The sequence below is a fragment of the Prionailurus bengalensis genome, chromosome C1 (assembly GCF_016509475.1).
Source record: "Prionailurus bengalensis isolate Pbe53 chromosome C1, Fcat_Pben_1.1_paternal_pri, whole genome shotgun sequence".
Lineage (NCBI taxonomy): Eukaryota > Metazoa > Chordata > Mammalia > Carnivora > Felidae > Prionailurus > Prionailurus bengalensis.
Window position 1 is genome coordinate 95,392,871 of NC_057345.1, and position 17,029 is coordinate 95,409,899.

Below are 17,029 nucleotides of genomic sequence, written 5' to 3' on the forward strand. Positions count from 1 at the left end.
TGTATTGACTTCTGAGTGCTTACATGACATGCTTTGGAGGTCAGAAACATAAATATGAGAGTGTCATCAATAAGGAAGTGAAAGCAGAAGTCAGTAAAATTGAGTATTATTATTAATGTAATCGCATCTCTAACCAAAGAATAAGAGAGTCTAGAGTAAAATAGAGCATAGGAATTTGGGCGGTCCCTTTGGAAGGAGTTTCTATTTAGGTCAGTGCTATGGCAAATAACACTGAGGGGACAGGAGGATGCAAGGAACTGGTCTTGGTGAAGGACATGAAAGGGGCCATTGACTCTGAGGAAAAGCATCTTTGAACAACACAGCGGCCAGTTGCTAGATTAGAATGGTTTCCCAGACTAATATCTTTTTCCAATGCCACTATTTTCCCATAAAGATTTTTTTTATTTTTTTTTTAAATCTGTATTTATTTGAGAGAGAGAGAGAGAGAGAGAGAGCAGGGGAGGAGCAGAAAGAGAGGGAGACACAAAATCCGAAGCAGGCTCCAGGCTCCGAGCCGTCAGCACAGAGCCCGACGCGGGGCTTGAACTCACGAAACTCAAGTTTATGACCTGAGCCGAAGTTGGACCCTTAACCGACTGAGCCACCCAGGCGCCCCTCCCATAAAGATTTTGATTCTGTCACCATGTCTAGAATGCAGAAATTACTGCAGCCAAAAAAAATGGTCCCCTGCCCCCACCCCCATTTTTTCCTGCTACATTTACATATCAATTAGTAATTCAAATGAATGTTTACTGCATACCTACTACTTGCAAGAAGAGGACAGGCTCAGTCCAGCTCTAGAGTCACGATGGTTCTTATGTCACCTCCTTGGACTCATCTCACTCCTGCCCCTGGAACTATTTCAGCCTCTTTTCTGTGTCTCAAATAGTCCAGGTATGTTACTGCTTCAGGGCCTTTGCACAAGCTACAGCACTTTCCCCAGATCTCCATTTGCCTTTGGACCACCCTTTCTTCAGGCCCTTCCTTGAAACCAGCTTCTCAGTGAGGCCATTCCTGGCTGCACAACCTAAAATTGAAACCTCCTTTTTTCTTTTCCCTTTCTGTGCTTCTTTTGCTTTTTCTTGGTACCTGCAATATCTTACATTTTATATGTTTACCATTTTTATTGTCTGCCTTCTCCGCTAGAATTAACCTCTAGGAGGACAAGGATTTCAGTACACTACTATGTTCCCATTGCCTAGAGCAGTGCCTGGCATATATTACAAGAGTTTAATAAGTATTTGTTGAATAACCAAATCCATGAGGGCAGGAAGGGAGACAGGAACTATCAAGGTGAGTGTTCCAAGCATGAGACTAGGTACTTCGTATGGGTTATCTCCTGTGTGGTGAACATTGTCCTCACATTATAGGTGACAAAATCGAGATCTTGTGAGAAAAACTTGCCCTAAATTATGCAATTAATAATTAGCATAACTGATTTTTTAAATGTTTATTTATTCTTGAAAGAGAGAGAGACAGAGCATGAGCAGGGGAGAGGCAGAGAAAGAGGGAGACACAGAACCCACAGAGCCTGATGCAGGGCTTGAACCCACCAACTGTGATATCATGACCTAAGCCAAAGTTAGACGCTTAACTGACTGAGCCACCCAGGTGTCCCTAGCAGAGCTGACTTTCGAACTGTGGTCTTTATGTTTATGTAGCCTTCTCACCAGAATGTTGCCCTTTAGAAAGCAATGTCACAATGACTTCTGGAGGGCTTCAAGGGTGGGGCTGCTGCCTAGCAGCCAGTCTTAGTCACACCCTTCATCTTCTTGGTTAAAGTCTATTTGTGTCAGTGGTGACTCATGGAGCTGGTAAATGAAAGGGACAGGCTGGCTGAAAGTCCCTCCGATGGGGACATCTGGCCCAGATATTCTTGGAGATACTCAAAGTCTATGCCATCTGATCCATTTGGGAACATAAAAGACAACCAAATCACATCATGGATCACCCAGCCATTTCTTTGGAAATTTGCTTATGGTAATCATGTTCCTAAACTCTAGTACATGTATGAAAACTCATTCCTTCCATATGGGAATCTAACTGGAAGGAGCTGGGATATGCATGGGATGATATAAGAGCCCTGATCCAGGCAGGGCTGTGGCAGTGGTCCTCTCATCGAGTCCTGAGCCTTGATAAAAGATGGCACCCACTCAGATGAAAAGGCAACATTTTAATTTTTTTTAATTTGCACAAAGGTACTCCTGGAGTTAGCTGTAGCCCTGGGCAGGGAGGTGGTAGATTGGAAGTGCATTAACATCTGTTAAATGCCAATTATAAGTCAGTCATTTGCTGTGGAAGATGTGTCCCGTGTTATCTCTCAAGTTCTCATGGCAGCCTAAAGAGGCAAGAAATGATTAGCGCCATTTTACAGATGAACCAAGGCTAAGTAACTTCTAAAAGTCATGTAGCCAGTAAATGGCATACCAGTACCTATCAGAAACCAGTTCTGAGAGTCTCAGCCTATGTTCATTCCTCTACTACCAGCCACGAAAGACTGGTGCTTAAGAAAGTCTGGAAAGTGGATTTAGAAAGTCTATTTTCTTCTCTTCTACCTTCTGGAGACACACCCATACTCCAGCAGAATCCCTATTCACTGGATCAGGGGATCTCAATTCTATTCGGATCCAAGTCCTGCTTTGAGTAACAAATTATTTTGTAATACCCCCTTTATTATCCTAAAATTAAATTCATGAATAACACAGCCTACCACAGACAATTTCAGAAATAACATGATGCCATAATTGTAAGGGCAAAAAATAATTTCTAATAAAATAATGTGCATTTCAATATATAAATGCCCAGATATAACTACTTTACAAGACAATGAAGTAGTCAGACTCTTGCACCACATAATAAATAATGAATAAGTCTAGAATTAAGAAAGAAGGCTAAATGCCATTCATACGAGCAGTTTAGGAAAACAAATAAAGCAGATTTGTAAGTGGATGCCAGAACAAAAACTTGTTAGGAAAAGTGATAACACTCTAGACTTCCTGGTTCCTGATAATAATAAGAATAGCTTTAGTTAATATAGGAATAATACTTGACAAATTAAATTATTGAAGTAAAAAAAGGAAAAGGGGTATGCCTATGTTATTTTTTAAAAGAAGTAAGTAATGTTAATGTGCTTCCTCTGGGATTGCCAGATTTTTAAAAATATACTATTTTATCGTTCTATCATGCATACCAAAAAAGCCCAAATTGTATTGGGCATTAGTGAGATATGTAGGGTGAACTCCTCAGTATAAACAGTACTCAGGTCAGAAATGGAACACCTCTGGGGCGCCCGGGTGGCTCAGTCGGTTAAGCGGCTGACTTCAGCTTAGGTCATGATCTCCCAGTTCGTGGGTTCAAGCCCCGCGTCAGGCTCTGTGCTTACAGCTCAGATCCTGGAGCCTGCTTTGGATTCTGTGTCTTCCTCTCTCTTCCCATCCCCTGATAAAGCTCTGTCTCTCTCTCTCTCTCTCTCTCTCTCTCTCTCTCTCTCTCTCTCAAAATTAAATAAGCATTATATAAACAAATAATAAAAAAGAAATGGAACACCATTATCACCTCAAAAGCCCTCTTCATACCCTGTTTTTCCTTCCACCCTCCTTTAAAAGGTACCCCCATTCTATTTTTTTTTTATTTTTTTTTATTTTATTTTTTTTTTTTTTATTTTTTTTGAGACAGAGAGAGACAGAGCATGAACGGGGGAGGGGCAGAGAGAGAGGGAGACACAGAATCGGAAACAGGCTCCAGGCTCTGAGCCATCAGCCCAGAGCCCGACGCGGGGCTCGAACTCACGGACCGCGAGATCGTGACCTGGCTGAAGTCGGACGCTTAACCGACTGCGCCACCCAGGCGCCCCAGCCCATTCTAACTTCTAACACATAAATTAGTTTTGCCTATTTTTGAATTTATGTAAGTGTACTCATACAGTATGTAAATGTTCGTGTCTAAATTATTTCATTCACCATTGTGAATGTGCAGGGTGTTGTTCCTTTTCGTTGCCATATAGTATTCCTCCCCATGAGCATTGCACAACTGAATTTTCCATTCTACCATTAATGGACATTTGGTTATTCCAGTTGGGACTATTACGGATCATGTTGCTTTTAATGTTCTTCTACTTGTCTTTTGGTACACAGTTGTATGCATTCTGGCTGAGTAAACACCAAGGAGCAGGAGTTTTTAGGTCGTGGAGATGTCTATTTCAGCTTTGGTAAATACTGCCAAAGAGTTTTCCAAGGTGATTGTATCAATTTCCTTTCACACTAAAAGCTTATTCAAGATTTCCAGTTGTTTCACATCCTAGCAGCACCAAGTGTTACCTGTCTTTATAATTTTAGCCATCTTGTGGGTTGTGCATTGTGGTTTAAATTTGTAATTCCTTTATGACTGCTGAAGTTGAGCACTTGTTATATGTTTACTGATTATTTGGATATTCTTTCTTTCTGAGCTTCCCATTCAAGTATTTTACCTATTTTTTTATTAAGTTTTTTCTTATTGATCTGTAATTTTTTATTAAGTTGTTTCTCCTTATGATCTGTAATTTCACGTTGATTGGTAATCTGATCTTAATCTATCATAGATCAACACTATCCAATGGCAATATAATGTGAGCAATGTGTTTAATTTTACATTTTGAATGCCACAGTAAAAAAAGAGTAAAAAGAAACATGTAAAGTTTATTTTCCTATGTTTTATTTAATCTAATAGATCCAAAATACTATCCTTTCAATATGCAACCAATAAAACATTTATTGAGATATTTTGTACTCTGTTTTTCACTTGAAGTCTTTAAAACCTGAGGTGTTATTTTACACTTACACACATCTGGATTTAAATTAGCCACATTCCAAGTGCTGATAGTTAATACGGGTAGTGACTACTGCATTGGATGGACATTGCAGGTCTCGATGTTTTTGTGCTTATATCTTCCTCCATATCTTGGCTTCATTTCTCATTTTTCTAATGGTATCTTTTTTTGTAATTAAGTATTATGTTGAAACAGTTTCAAACCTAAAGTTGCAAAGACAGTACAAAGAATTCTCTTACCTCTTCACCCCAGTTCTTCAATTGTTAAATGTTCTCTCTATCACATGCACGCTCTCTTTTTCTCTCCATATATATATACGTATATATATATACATATACATCCAGCTGACCTTTGAAAACATGAGATTAAGAGTGATCACTCCCTGCGCAGCTGAACATTCACATATAACTTTTGATTGCCCAAAAATGTAACCGACAGCTTACTGTTGACTAGAAGCCCTACAAATAATATAAAGAGCTGATTAACATGTATTTTATATGTTATATGTATTATACAATGTATTCTTACAATAAAGTAAGCTAGAGAATATACAACATTATTAAGAAAATCATAAGGAAGAAAAAATACATTTACAGTACTATACTGTAAAAAATCTGCATGGAAGTGAAACTTTACATTGTTTCTCATCTTTAATACTTTTTTCCCTGTATTTTCTGTCCTTTTGCATCACCAAGCTTCCAGTCTGAATATGTTCTTCTGATTCATTTTCCTATTTCTTTTGTTCTTTCAGCTTTTATAATCTGCTTTTAAACTCATGCATTGAATTCTTGCTTTCAGAGATGGCACTTGTTATTTCTACAATTTTTATCTGCTTCCTTTTTATTGCTTCTAAAATTCTCTGGGGCGCCTGGGTGGTTTAGTCGGTTAAGAGTCCAACTCTTGATATCGGCTCAGGTCATGATCTCGCGATTCGTGAGATCGAGCCCTGCAGCCAGCTCTGCCTGCTCAGGATTCTCTCTCCCCCTCTCTCTTCCCTTCCCCCACTTGCTCTCTCTTCTGTCTCAAAATAAAGAAATAAACATTAAAAAAATAAAATTCTCCAATTTATCATTTAATTTTCTTGAATATAATTATCAGCTTCAGCCCCTTTGCTGAACTGATTTATTACTTAATGCAACATATTTTTAAATGAGACAAAAATCTACTTAAAACATTATACCAAAAATCAAATGTATTTATCCCATTCAATTAGACCACTGCAGCAGAGCGGGTGGTTTCCCAGAATAATAATTCTTATAATGGCCTCATACATAGCCAAATGAGGAAAGTAGATAAACTGTCTCATAAAACTAGAACAATCTGCATAAATATTAGGCATCCTCTTGATGTTGTAACTATGGTTAGACATGTATATGATGGGAACTGCTGAATTCTTAAAAGTCTTCATCAAAAGTGGCCACAATATGGGGTGCCTGGGTGGCTCAGTCAGTTAAGCAGCCGACTTCAGCTCAGGTCATGATCTCACGGTCCATGAGTTCAAGTCCCGCATCAGGCTCTGTGCTGACAGCTCAGAGCCTGGAGCCTATTTCAGATTCTGTGTCTCCCTCTCTCTGACCCTCCCCCATTCATGCTCTGTCGCTCTCTGTCTCAAAAATAAATAAACATTAAAAAAAATTTTCTAAAAGTGGCCACAATATAAAACTTTGCCTAAATATTCTTCAGTACTAAATAATCACCTGCATAGGTTCCTTTGCACTTCATCATCATTCAAACATCAAATCCTTGATAATCCTCAGAACTACCTGAAGTTCTACCTTCACTTCTCAATTTTACCATCACACCGTTGCTTATGCAGGAGATATATGTAGCACATCGACAGTAATATTTATTTATTTATTTATTTATTTATTTATTTATTTATAGAGAGAGAGTGAGCAGGGAAGAGGGGAGAGTGAGGGAGCTAGAGAGAGAGAGGGAGAAGAAGAATCTCAAGCAGGTTCCATGCTCAGCGTGGAGACCAATGTGGGGCTTGATCCCATGTCCTGGGATCATGACCTGAACTAAAATCGATAACCGAATGCTGAACCAACTAAGCCACCCAGGTGACCTTAGACAGTCATCTTTGATTGTACTGTGTTTGGATTGGCAATAATGAAAAGTTGATAAATTTGCATCAATCAGGATGCAAACTGGTGGACCCAGTTGTGTGTTATATTAGTAACATAAACAGGAAGATTGATGGGGAAAATTTCTCTTTCTTGAGAAAGAGATCTTTATTGACTTTGTTTTTAGTGTCTGATCAACTTTTTCTTTTAGCCTCTTACCTTGGTTTCTCTTTCTTCCTATGTGTACCCTGCAGTCTGGAGGCTTACTCTAAAATCTCAGTCAAGTACAGTTACTTTAAAGTCCATGTTTGAAAACTCCAATCTCTGGATTTCCTTTGGGTTTATTTCTACTCTTTTTTTTTTTTTTGTATGAGTGGCTGTTTTATGTTGAATGCCAAACATTTTGCATGAAAAAAATCATAAGAAATTAGTTGAAGATTTGGATGATTTCTATTCAGAGATTATTTACTTATTTATTTATTTATTTATTTATTTATTTATTTATTTTCTGGTATGCAGTAAGGGTACAAGCAGATCACCTTAAAGCAGTATGGAGACTATATAGATATGAAGCTGGATTTCAGGATTTTTTGAGAGCTTGTCTATTTCTTATTTACCCTTATTCCCGTAGTTTATCTGTATAGGGTCCCAACTAAAAGCCCAGGGTGTTTTCCAGTCTCCCATCCTCCATGGCCAACCTAATTTTTGGTCCCCAGCTTTCAGAGACACACATGTCCAAATTTCCGCTCAAACCCTGTGCTTCTCGGCCACTCTTTGATTAGCCCATGTTGAAAGGGAACATCAGTACTAACTGTGGCTCACCACTTTGGACTTCCCCCTCTCTTTGCAGTCTTGGCCCTTTATATTCTTCCTTCCTTGGTGTATCTTGGATGTCTCCAAATATATCTTTTTTATTTAGTCCAGCTTTTCTACCTGTTCTTAGCTGGAGTATTAGTCTGAAGCAAACTAGTCCACCAATGAGAAAACTAGGTGCCAAAATATCCAAGTACTTTGCAAGACATGTTTCATATCACTAATAACGTAAACACTAATTTCAAGAATACTGTGAGTACCTAAAAATATTAATATTACCTGATGGGGCGCCTGGGTGGCTGAGTCGGTTGAGTGTCCAACTTTGGCTCAGGTCATGATCTCACAGTCGGTGAGTTCCAGCCCCATGTTGAGATCTATGCTGAGAGCTCAGAGCCTGGAGCCTGCTTTGGATTCTGTGTCTCCCTCTCTCTCTGCTCCTCCCGCTCACACTCTGTCTCTATCTCAAAAATAAATAAACATAAGAAAAAATTTAAAAAAATATTAAGATTACTTGAAATATTAATGAAAGTGAAAATGATCAAATCAATACCAATATTTTTACATTTATCATCAGTGTTACTGCAATTATATTTCGAGTAGACAGAACGCTTAGAGTAAATTATACAATAATTTTGAGACCATATCGTTGTTCCATTTATAAGCTTTGTTTCTCACACAACCTTCTTCTCTATTATTGGGCTTTCTGCACTATTACTTGTAAAAAATTTTCTTAGTGCTGTTATATATAAGTCAGGCACAACCAATTACAGATTTTCTGTAAAGTCTGGCAAGATATCTGAATATTATGTAGGACATGTGACAATTTACTTTGTGACTGGGCAATGCACTGCAGAGGTGGCCAGCCTCCCTGGCCCGGTGACCAGGAGCATCCCCACAGTAGTTTTTAACAAGCAAAATGCTTCCCCAAGTTTCCAAAAACAACCCTGCATTAGATGTATAAAATCATCCCTGCAGACAATTCTAGCCTGGGATACGTGTGGCTTACAGGGTCATCTTTAGAGGCCAAAGGGTAGCACGAACCAACCACATGTGATAACTCCTAAAGCTATCCAAAACTCAAAACAGGTTAGTGTAAACATTCAGGACAAAGGTAAAGGCAACAAGCACTCTGACGTTTCTTCTTGGGTTAGGATGGGAGCGCTCATGAGGGGGCTGGAAACTATCTTCATAACCTCTTGCAATTGTCACCTACCAAGTACCAGGACCTGATTGCTTTCATCCTGTTTTCCCAATCCTGCCAACAACCCTGTAAGGAAGAGTTTTTATTCCCAATTTGGACATGAGGAACCGGGTACTTAAAACACTGAAGTGACTGCTCAAGATTTTAAAACCATCAGACACTTCTGTGATTCCTCTGCAGTCCCACTGCTCCACACAAGGCTGCCAACCGTGTTAAAGCCTCGTGCGTGCCCCACTTAGAGGTAGAAGGGGGCAACCTGCGGGGAAAACTGGGTCTAAAAGGGGCCTAATAGGGAACTGTCTAGGCTACACTCCATTTAGTCCTCCATTCCCCTGCCGTAGGCCTGGCCCTGGGAGCCCTCTTCAGCAGCACATCCCCGCCGGGTGGCCCAACTTCCAAAGCCCTTCCGCTCAATCCCACACCTGCACAGCCCCTGCAGCCGCGAGTCCTACAACCCTTCCCTGCACCTGCGCCCAACGCAGAGTTCACACTGCTCTGGGACCCAGGGGTGCGCGGGAAGGCGGGGCAGGGGGAGGGTCCCGCGCAGCTGCGCAGGCGCACGCGGCTCCCGCCCAGCAGCGCAGGCGCGCGCGGAGCCGCTCCCCTTGCATTCGCGGCGCCCCTGCGTTCTCTTAGCAACGCTGTACATAAATGCCAGCCTGGCTGCGCACACGATGTGCTTCAGCAAAGCGGGTGCGCGGGGCTGATAAGGGAGTCAAGGATAGAGGGCAGGAGGGAAGAGTGGGGAGGCTGGCGGGCGAGAGGATGCAGTTCTTCCCCTCCACGGGGTTCGGTCTGATTTTTGTTCTCTATCCGGCCCAGTCCTGGTGTTGGCCTCCACACACCCCACGCGCTTCCTAAGCGCTCACTTAGACCCAGGGGCCTTCCTCATGTGGAGTTTCTCCTCTTTCTTGATCTTCAGATTCGCCGGATAACTACTCCTTTGGAACATGTCAACAGAGGAAGCTCTTTCCTCAATACTACCCCCCAAACTTGTTGGGGAACAAGTTTATCCCTCTTCGAGGAGAGCCCCACAGAGGGCCTGGATGTTACATAGCAGAAGATGTGAGTATTCACCTTCCCTTGCGTGGGTCTCAGCTCCCTATTCGAGGACACCCAGGTTGCATGGAAGAAAAACACGTGATCTTTGAGGTGGCCGCATAGGAAGGTGCCCTCGCCCTCTAAGGCCAGCTGTCAGATCCAGTGTCGCAATTAAAGGACCCTTGTCTCCACTATCAACACCCACCAACCACAGGCCTCTCTATAAATAGTCTTTTATGTAGTACTCACTCCATTTCCACCTCCAAACGCCTCTGAACCAATGCCTCCCATTAGTCCAACCTTGGTACCTTGCTGTGCTGCTAGGTCATGAAATAATGTAATCTGACCAAGGGTGGGATTAGGGCAAATTCAGCTCTGTGGGGCCCACAGGACTGGATTCACTGGAATGCACAAGTCATTTACTCTACGTAGCCAGCCACGTTTCCTTGCAGATGTATCTGCCTTACTTTATATAATTGTTTCTATAGTCCTCACTCACAGGAGTAAAAAAGAAACAGCAACTTTTGCAGAGAAGATTCAGATAAGAACATTTTGAGTTCACTCTGTTTTGATGACTATAATATTCATTATGTGTTTTCTTTCTTTCCTTTTTTAATACACAACCTGAAGATGTATGGATTGGCATACAACCTCTCTAGGATCCCAACCAGTAGAAAAGGATATACTTTTGGCGCCAGGACAGCTGTGAGGTTTAAGTCAATCAACAAGGTTAGAAATGGCTGAATGTGCTTTGATTTTAGCGTGACCCATGTTGCTGTATGTATTTGCTGCATGTATTTGCATCCCAGAGAGAACAGGGTGTTACCCCAAAAATATCCCCTGCAATTCAAGAAAAATATTTAGACCAAGGCTGTTAAGAAATATATCTGAAAAACTCAGATGTTAGTATCTCAAATGTGTGTCAGAGCCCTGGGAGAGTGGAAAATGATTCTAGAAAGAACTAGTACCAAGACAGGGCTTCAGGGCTGACACAGATGATGTTACAGAAGCTTTGTTTATATGCATCCTATCATCTTGTAAGAAAAAAACCAAATTCCTACCTTTTAACCCTTTTGTGTGATTGGATTTCAAGTCTAAATGTCTCCAGTATAGGATCCTAATCTGTTGTTGAACATTTTTCTGACACTTGAGCTCAAGGAGAGGGATACTGGATCTAAGAAATCTCTGGGTGGGATGACAGACACAGCAGGTGCAAGAAGTCACCTTGGTCCTTTTCCGCCTATAGGTGTCTTTCTACAGCCCCAGCATATGTGTCTTTAGGTAGCTGAACCCCACCCTCATCTTGGGTTTCTCCCTACTGTAGGTTTAAATCTGTAGCTACAGTAGTGAAACCATAGTGATACATGAACAGAAAGAGGATCTGTCTGTTTTCTTTAATTAGAGGCTTTGTATGTGTGTGTGTGTGTGTACATATATATATATATATATATATATATATCACCCTCTAACACGTTTATCTTTCTCTGAAAAACAGGACACGATGCTTTACCCTGGCATGTACCAGACTGCACATCCTCGGGAGCAAAAACACAAACAAAATTTTGCTCCATTTAATACCTTCTTGCCTCGATTTAGGACAGACTCAAAGGACACTTATTATCCTGGGTATGTCTCCTCTTTCCTGGAGTGCTTCAACAAACAGCAATAGGAAAGGACGTACAATGGAGAGGCTCCATCCAAACCACACCAGCTCAATGAGAAACCACCCGTCCATCTTTAAAGAGCCAACCCCTTACCTTCCAGATCTCTGGCATTGTAGAATTCTAATTCACAGTGGTTCATTCAGTCAATGTTTATAAACGTGCCAGGCACTTTTAAGGGCTCCCGAGGTTTTGCTTAGTTAAACCCATCACGCAAGGCTCCTCATTCCTTGGACCCTACACTCTAGAGTCCAGACAGATGAGAAGTAAATAAACGTGAAAAAAATCAATGGTAATTAGGACAGTTACCATACAATTGAGTAGTCAGACAGTGACACTTCTGAGAGTGAACTTATTAATTACACCAAAACAGTAGCCACAAGCTAGGACTGTCACGGGCACACCAGGCAGTGTGGTGAGCTGGCGATGTGCTATGAAGACAGTAACCGGGTGATTAGATGGATGGCACCGCTTTGGCAAGGATGTCCAGAAAGGTCTTTAGGGGAACAGACACGTGATCTGAAGTCTGAGTGACAAGATGGTGCCAGGGCTGTGAAGATCTGGGCCCAGGGCCCAGGGCTTCCCAGGCAGCAGGAACAGCAAATGGGAAGGCTGTAAGCTGGGGAGGAACCCGTGGGTGGAATGAAGACAGAGGCTGGTGTGGCGAGGGTGTGCTAAGCAAGGAGTAACTGAATGGAGGAGGAAGGCCAGGGCTGAGCACGTGGCCTTTATAGACCAAGTGCTTCAGGAAGCCATTCAGCATGTGTGCAACTATGGGGCAGAGGGTCAAGGTCTTTGCCTGATTCATGAGAAATTCAAGGATCAGAGAGTGGGTGTAACTTTCTCAAGGTTGCATGAAGGAAGTGAAAATGTTGACTCTTGACCCCCATGTCCATCCTAAGTGCTGTTTCCAACGCAGTGAAGAGTCTACACCAAAAACAAAGCGTTATGAACAAAAGCAATTATAAAATAATGCCATGTCTATCAAAATTTAACAGCCTTCTCATCCTGAGATTGCTGATTGGATTACCATTACACTTTTACCACCAGTTTCAAATCATGAGCAGTACTTATTCATGACTGTGGTAGATCTCTTTTTCTCACCCACCGCTCCTGGGATCTTTTGGTCTCTCCACCAAGGATACTGAGTTGCAGAAATATTTTTTAAACTAGAGTCAATGTTAATCCCAACTGGATGGCAAGACTAGATATCATAACATTCACCAGAAATACATTAATAGGCAAGCAAACCCCACACTTGCCCCACATTAAAAAAAGCTAATTGGGCTATTTCCTTTTCTCAAGGAGTTAGGCCAAGTTCAGGGATGGCTGTGGTACTGATGGAGTTTGTATACAGTCACTAAGTCATCACATGTGATGCTTTGTATTTTTATTTCTAGACCTGGCACATACAACCCAGAGATGAAGCCCCCCAAAAAAATCACCTGGCCAATGAAATTTGGATCTCCAGACTGGGCTCAGGTTCCATGCCTACAGAAAAGAACCCTAAGAACTGAGGTAATCGGACTGGACTTTTGTGGAACCCTCTTCCTTATGTATCAGGGGTTCTTATACAGAAGTGTTTGAATGAGCTACAGGAAGTCCTTACTCCTGGGACAGTAGATGCACATATTATATTTTTGAGAGTTACACAGTTTCATTAGATTTTTAAAGGTGTGTATGACCGAACAAAAGGCACATTTTCTTCCTTAATCCTCAAGTGCTCTTCTGGTGTAGGAACAGAACGATCCCTAGATGATAGAGGAGGAAAAACAGGCTCTGATGGATTAAGTGATGTGTCCAGATTGACATCTTTTTTTTTTTAAATATGAAATTTATTGTCAAACTGATTTCCATACAACACCCAGTGCTCATCCCAACAGGTGCCCTCCTTAATGCCCATCACCCACTTTCCCCTCCCTCCCACCCCCCATCAACCCTCAGTTTATTCTCAGTTTTTAAGAGTCTCTTATGGTTTGGCTCCCGCCCTCTGTAACTGTTGTTTTTTTTTTTTTTCCTTCCCCTCCCCCATGGTCTTCTGTTAAGTTTCTCAGGATCCACATAAGAGTGAAACCATATGGTATCTGTCTTTCTCTGTGAGACTTATTTCACTTAGCATCACACTCTCCAGTTCCATCCATGTTGCTACAAAAGGCCATGTTTCATTCTTTCTCATTGCCAAGTAGTATTCCGTCGTGTATATAAACCTCAATTTCTTTATCCATTCATCAGTTAATGGGCATTTAGGCTCTTTCCATAATTTGGCTCTTGTTGAAAGTGCTGCTATAAACATTGGGGTACAAGTGTCCCTGTGCATCAGCACTCCTGTATCCCTTGGGTAAATTCCTAGCCCAGATTGACATCTTATATCTAGATCTCGTAACTACTAAGCCAGTGCTCTTTCTATCACACCATTTGAGTATTAGATCACCCAGGGACTGTAGACCATTCTGGTAAGAACATGAATTCAGGGGACAGACTGCTTAGGTTCAAGTACTAGCTCCCATATTTACTGACTGTGTCATCTCGGGCAATTTTTCTAAGCCTCCATTTTCCTTTCTTTACAATGGGTATAAAGCAACTAAAAAATAAAAAATAAATAAAATGGATATAACAATAGAATCCATCTGATAAGGTTGTAAAGATAGAGATAAGGTAGAGAAGCATCTAACACAGTACCTATAACATAATAATAATAAACTTTCAATCCATGTGAGTTATCATAATTCTGGGGGTGCCGGGTTTTTTAAAGAGGAACCTTGGATTAATTCTACAACTACGTATTAAATGCCTAATGCATCCACATCATGGCAGCTAGACCTATGAGTAACATGGAGGAATCAAACACATAATCTTTGTGTTTGAGAAGTTGACCAGCTCTTCTCAGAGATTTGTCAAGTAGAAAACAATTCCTAGCATGACAGCAGCAGAGGAAGGTGACAGAGAGTAGCTGTGCATGCAAACATTGACAGCATCCCTGAGACGAGGCTCCTCTGGGGTGGGCTTCAGCCGGGCCACACCGGCAGCGACGAGCCAGGAAGACCAGAGGTGGAGGGCTCTCACTAGAATATTGACCCAGACAATACTCCTTCCTTGCAGCTGTCCACTGACAAGGACTTCAGAAAGCACCGGAACCGCGTGGCCTACCTAAGCCTGTTTTACAACTGAGGAGCTGTGACTGCGTTCACGCGGTCCTCCTGACCACAGATCCAGGACTGAGGACAGGGTCGCTCTTCCCCCTGCACTGCTGTGCTCTCTCCTCTGCCAGCATGGGGCCCGGGGAGGGAGAGGGCTCATAACTACCGTGTGAGAGGAGAAAGACCGCTGCAGAGCTCTGTCTCCATGTGCTGGTTTGTCGTGTGCGTACGTACGTAGACGGGCCTGGGGGTTCCTGCCGAGTGTTCAGTGGGGTGGCTCCACTTTACCGACCTACTCGTGGGTCCCTGTCCTCACGCTCTCGTTCCCAGGTTCCAGTCTTATGTATTCTACCACTAGCATTGGGAAGAAGGGCTGTTGGCCTCTACACATCAAGGATTGGATGGCTTCCTTGGGTTTGTACTTGGCCATGCTACATACAGAGGAAACATACAGGCAGGGTAAAACATTTCTATTTTACAATCTGTCCCAAATTTCTGAGTTCCTGGCATGGATTAGACAGGTCCGGATTTGTTGCTTTCCCAGACTGACATTAAACTCACTGAATCAAAAATTTGCCACTTCCCCTTACATCATCTATTTCATTTGTCAATCATCATATAAATTGAGTTCTTACCATGTATCTGAAAGAGTGGCAAGGCCTGGGGACATAGCAGGAGTCAAAATAACCTCCTCTACTGGTCTGGAAGCTACAGAAGCAGTGCCCTGGTGTAGATGCATTCAGGGAATGCTTGACCTGCTGGAACACCCCCTCTAGGCCTCTGGAATGCTCTTTCTCTCAACCCACAGAGGACCTCAATCTTTACATTCTGGGATTAGAGCATGTATAAGAGAGAGAGAAAACAACAACCTGAAAAGTCAGGCCAAGGGAGAAATGGCATGGTAATATCCAAACCGAACCTTGGCGTGTCGAAGCTGGGGGCTGGATCTCTGCTCCCTGCTCTTTGCTGGAGAGGACCCCCGGTTACAAAGAAGAAGGGAAAGGGCTAGGGTCTTTGTGACTTAACAGCTCAAAGCAGCGCTGCCCCATCTCTGCTGCAGTCCAGCACAAAGGCCTCGGGACCCCCACTGTCTACATAAGGTCTGAGCCTGCAGGGGCCTCCTTATCTCTGTGAAACTGGAGTAGCTGTACAGGCAGAGTACCAGAAATCCAACCTAAGGCCTGCTTCCGGGTCTACATTTGTCCATTCCCAAGGGCCCCACGCAGCCTATTTTGTTGCCAGAGCCCCCACCTGCTGTGGCCAAGTTCAGTGAAATCATTACTCATGAAATCTTCTCAAAAAGATAATATTCTTCCGAACATGGCTTTGATGTGCTGGCACACAGAAGGAGGCCTCGATCAAAACCTCCCGTTAGGATGGCTTAGAGAGCAGTTCTGGCATTTCTGGTGACATTTTCATAGTAAGAGCAGAGTCAGAGTGGAGCTAAGAAGGGGGGGGTAGCCAAGAGCTCACTACTGTAGGTTGGCTCTAATTCTGGTTTGGTGAGTCAGATAGAAAGAGGTCTTTCATATCTGTTTAGATGTTTCAGCTGTGATTATGAGCCTAGGAAAATGGCCAGAGTTCTAGAGCAGAAGCTCTCCCAGGAACGAAGATGATGCATCTAGGGTTGAGTCTGTACAGATGCTGGCACCTGGGTAGCCCCAGCTGCGGGCTGCAGAGCAGCAGAGGACCCCTGCCAGCAGAGCCCTGTTCCTCAAATATCGGATCCTAGGTCTCTCCACTAAAGCCCAGTATGGGTCCCCTTGACTAGAGAATCAGGTCCAGACTTTTAGCAAGGCCCTGCCCGTCTGATCACAGCCCGCCTCAGCAGCCTCACTTCCTGCTATCCTCTCTGGGTACCTGTGTCCAGCCAGTTCACATTTCCTGCTGCTCTACGACTCCTCAAACTGTCTCCAGCCTCCATGCTGCCCTATGCCAGTCTCTGCATGAGATGCCTTTCTTCACACTCTCTACCCAGTCAGTTCCTACTCATACCTCAAGGAGAAATCTAACACGGTTTCCTTTGTGATCCCTTCCCTTTTCCTGCCACTCTCAGGCACCATTCACTGTAACAGCCTTGATCTCACTTGTATTGTCACGAATCTGGTTGCGTAGCAGGCATTTGCAACACATGTCAGATCTGGGGGTTTAAAGAAAAAAATAATCATTCTGTTTCCTCCAGATCATAATCGAGTTGGGGAGGCAGATGTGCAATGGATAAAATACAGTGCACTCTATAGTGCACTGTCAGCGGGACAAAGTGCTGTGGGAGGAAGGAAGGGGGAGTAATTACCTCCATGTGGAGT

At 42.7% G+C, this 17,029-nt stretch overlaps 1 protein-coding gene across 2 annotated transcripts; it reads left to right on the forward strand.

Moving 5' to 3' along the window:
• The first annotated feature begins 1,823 nt into the window (after window positions 1–1,823).
• On the forward strand, window positions 1,824–14,917 carry PIFO (primary cilia formation). 2 transcript variants are annotated; one of them, XM_043575834.1, is made up of 6 exons: window positions 1,824–1,980; window positions 9,807–9,949; window positions 10,556–10,654; window positions 11,421–11,551; window positions 12,987–13,104; window positions 14,686–14,917. In XM_043575834.1, exons 1-6 carry the CDS (start codon window positions 1,896–1,898, stop codon window positions 14,752–14,754), a joined length of 645 nt encoding a protein of 214 aa, XP_043431769.1. In that variant the 5' UTR covers window positions 1,824–1,895; the 3' UTR covers window positions 14,755–14,917. The 2 variants fall into 2 exon arrangements, with proteins under 2 accessions (XP_043431769.1, XP_043431770.1); XM_043575835.1 differs by lacking the exon at window positions 1,824–1,980 and adding an exon at window positions 9,465–9,577.
• Window positions 14,918–17,029: the final 2,112 nt, after the last annotated feature.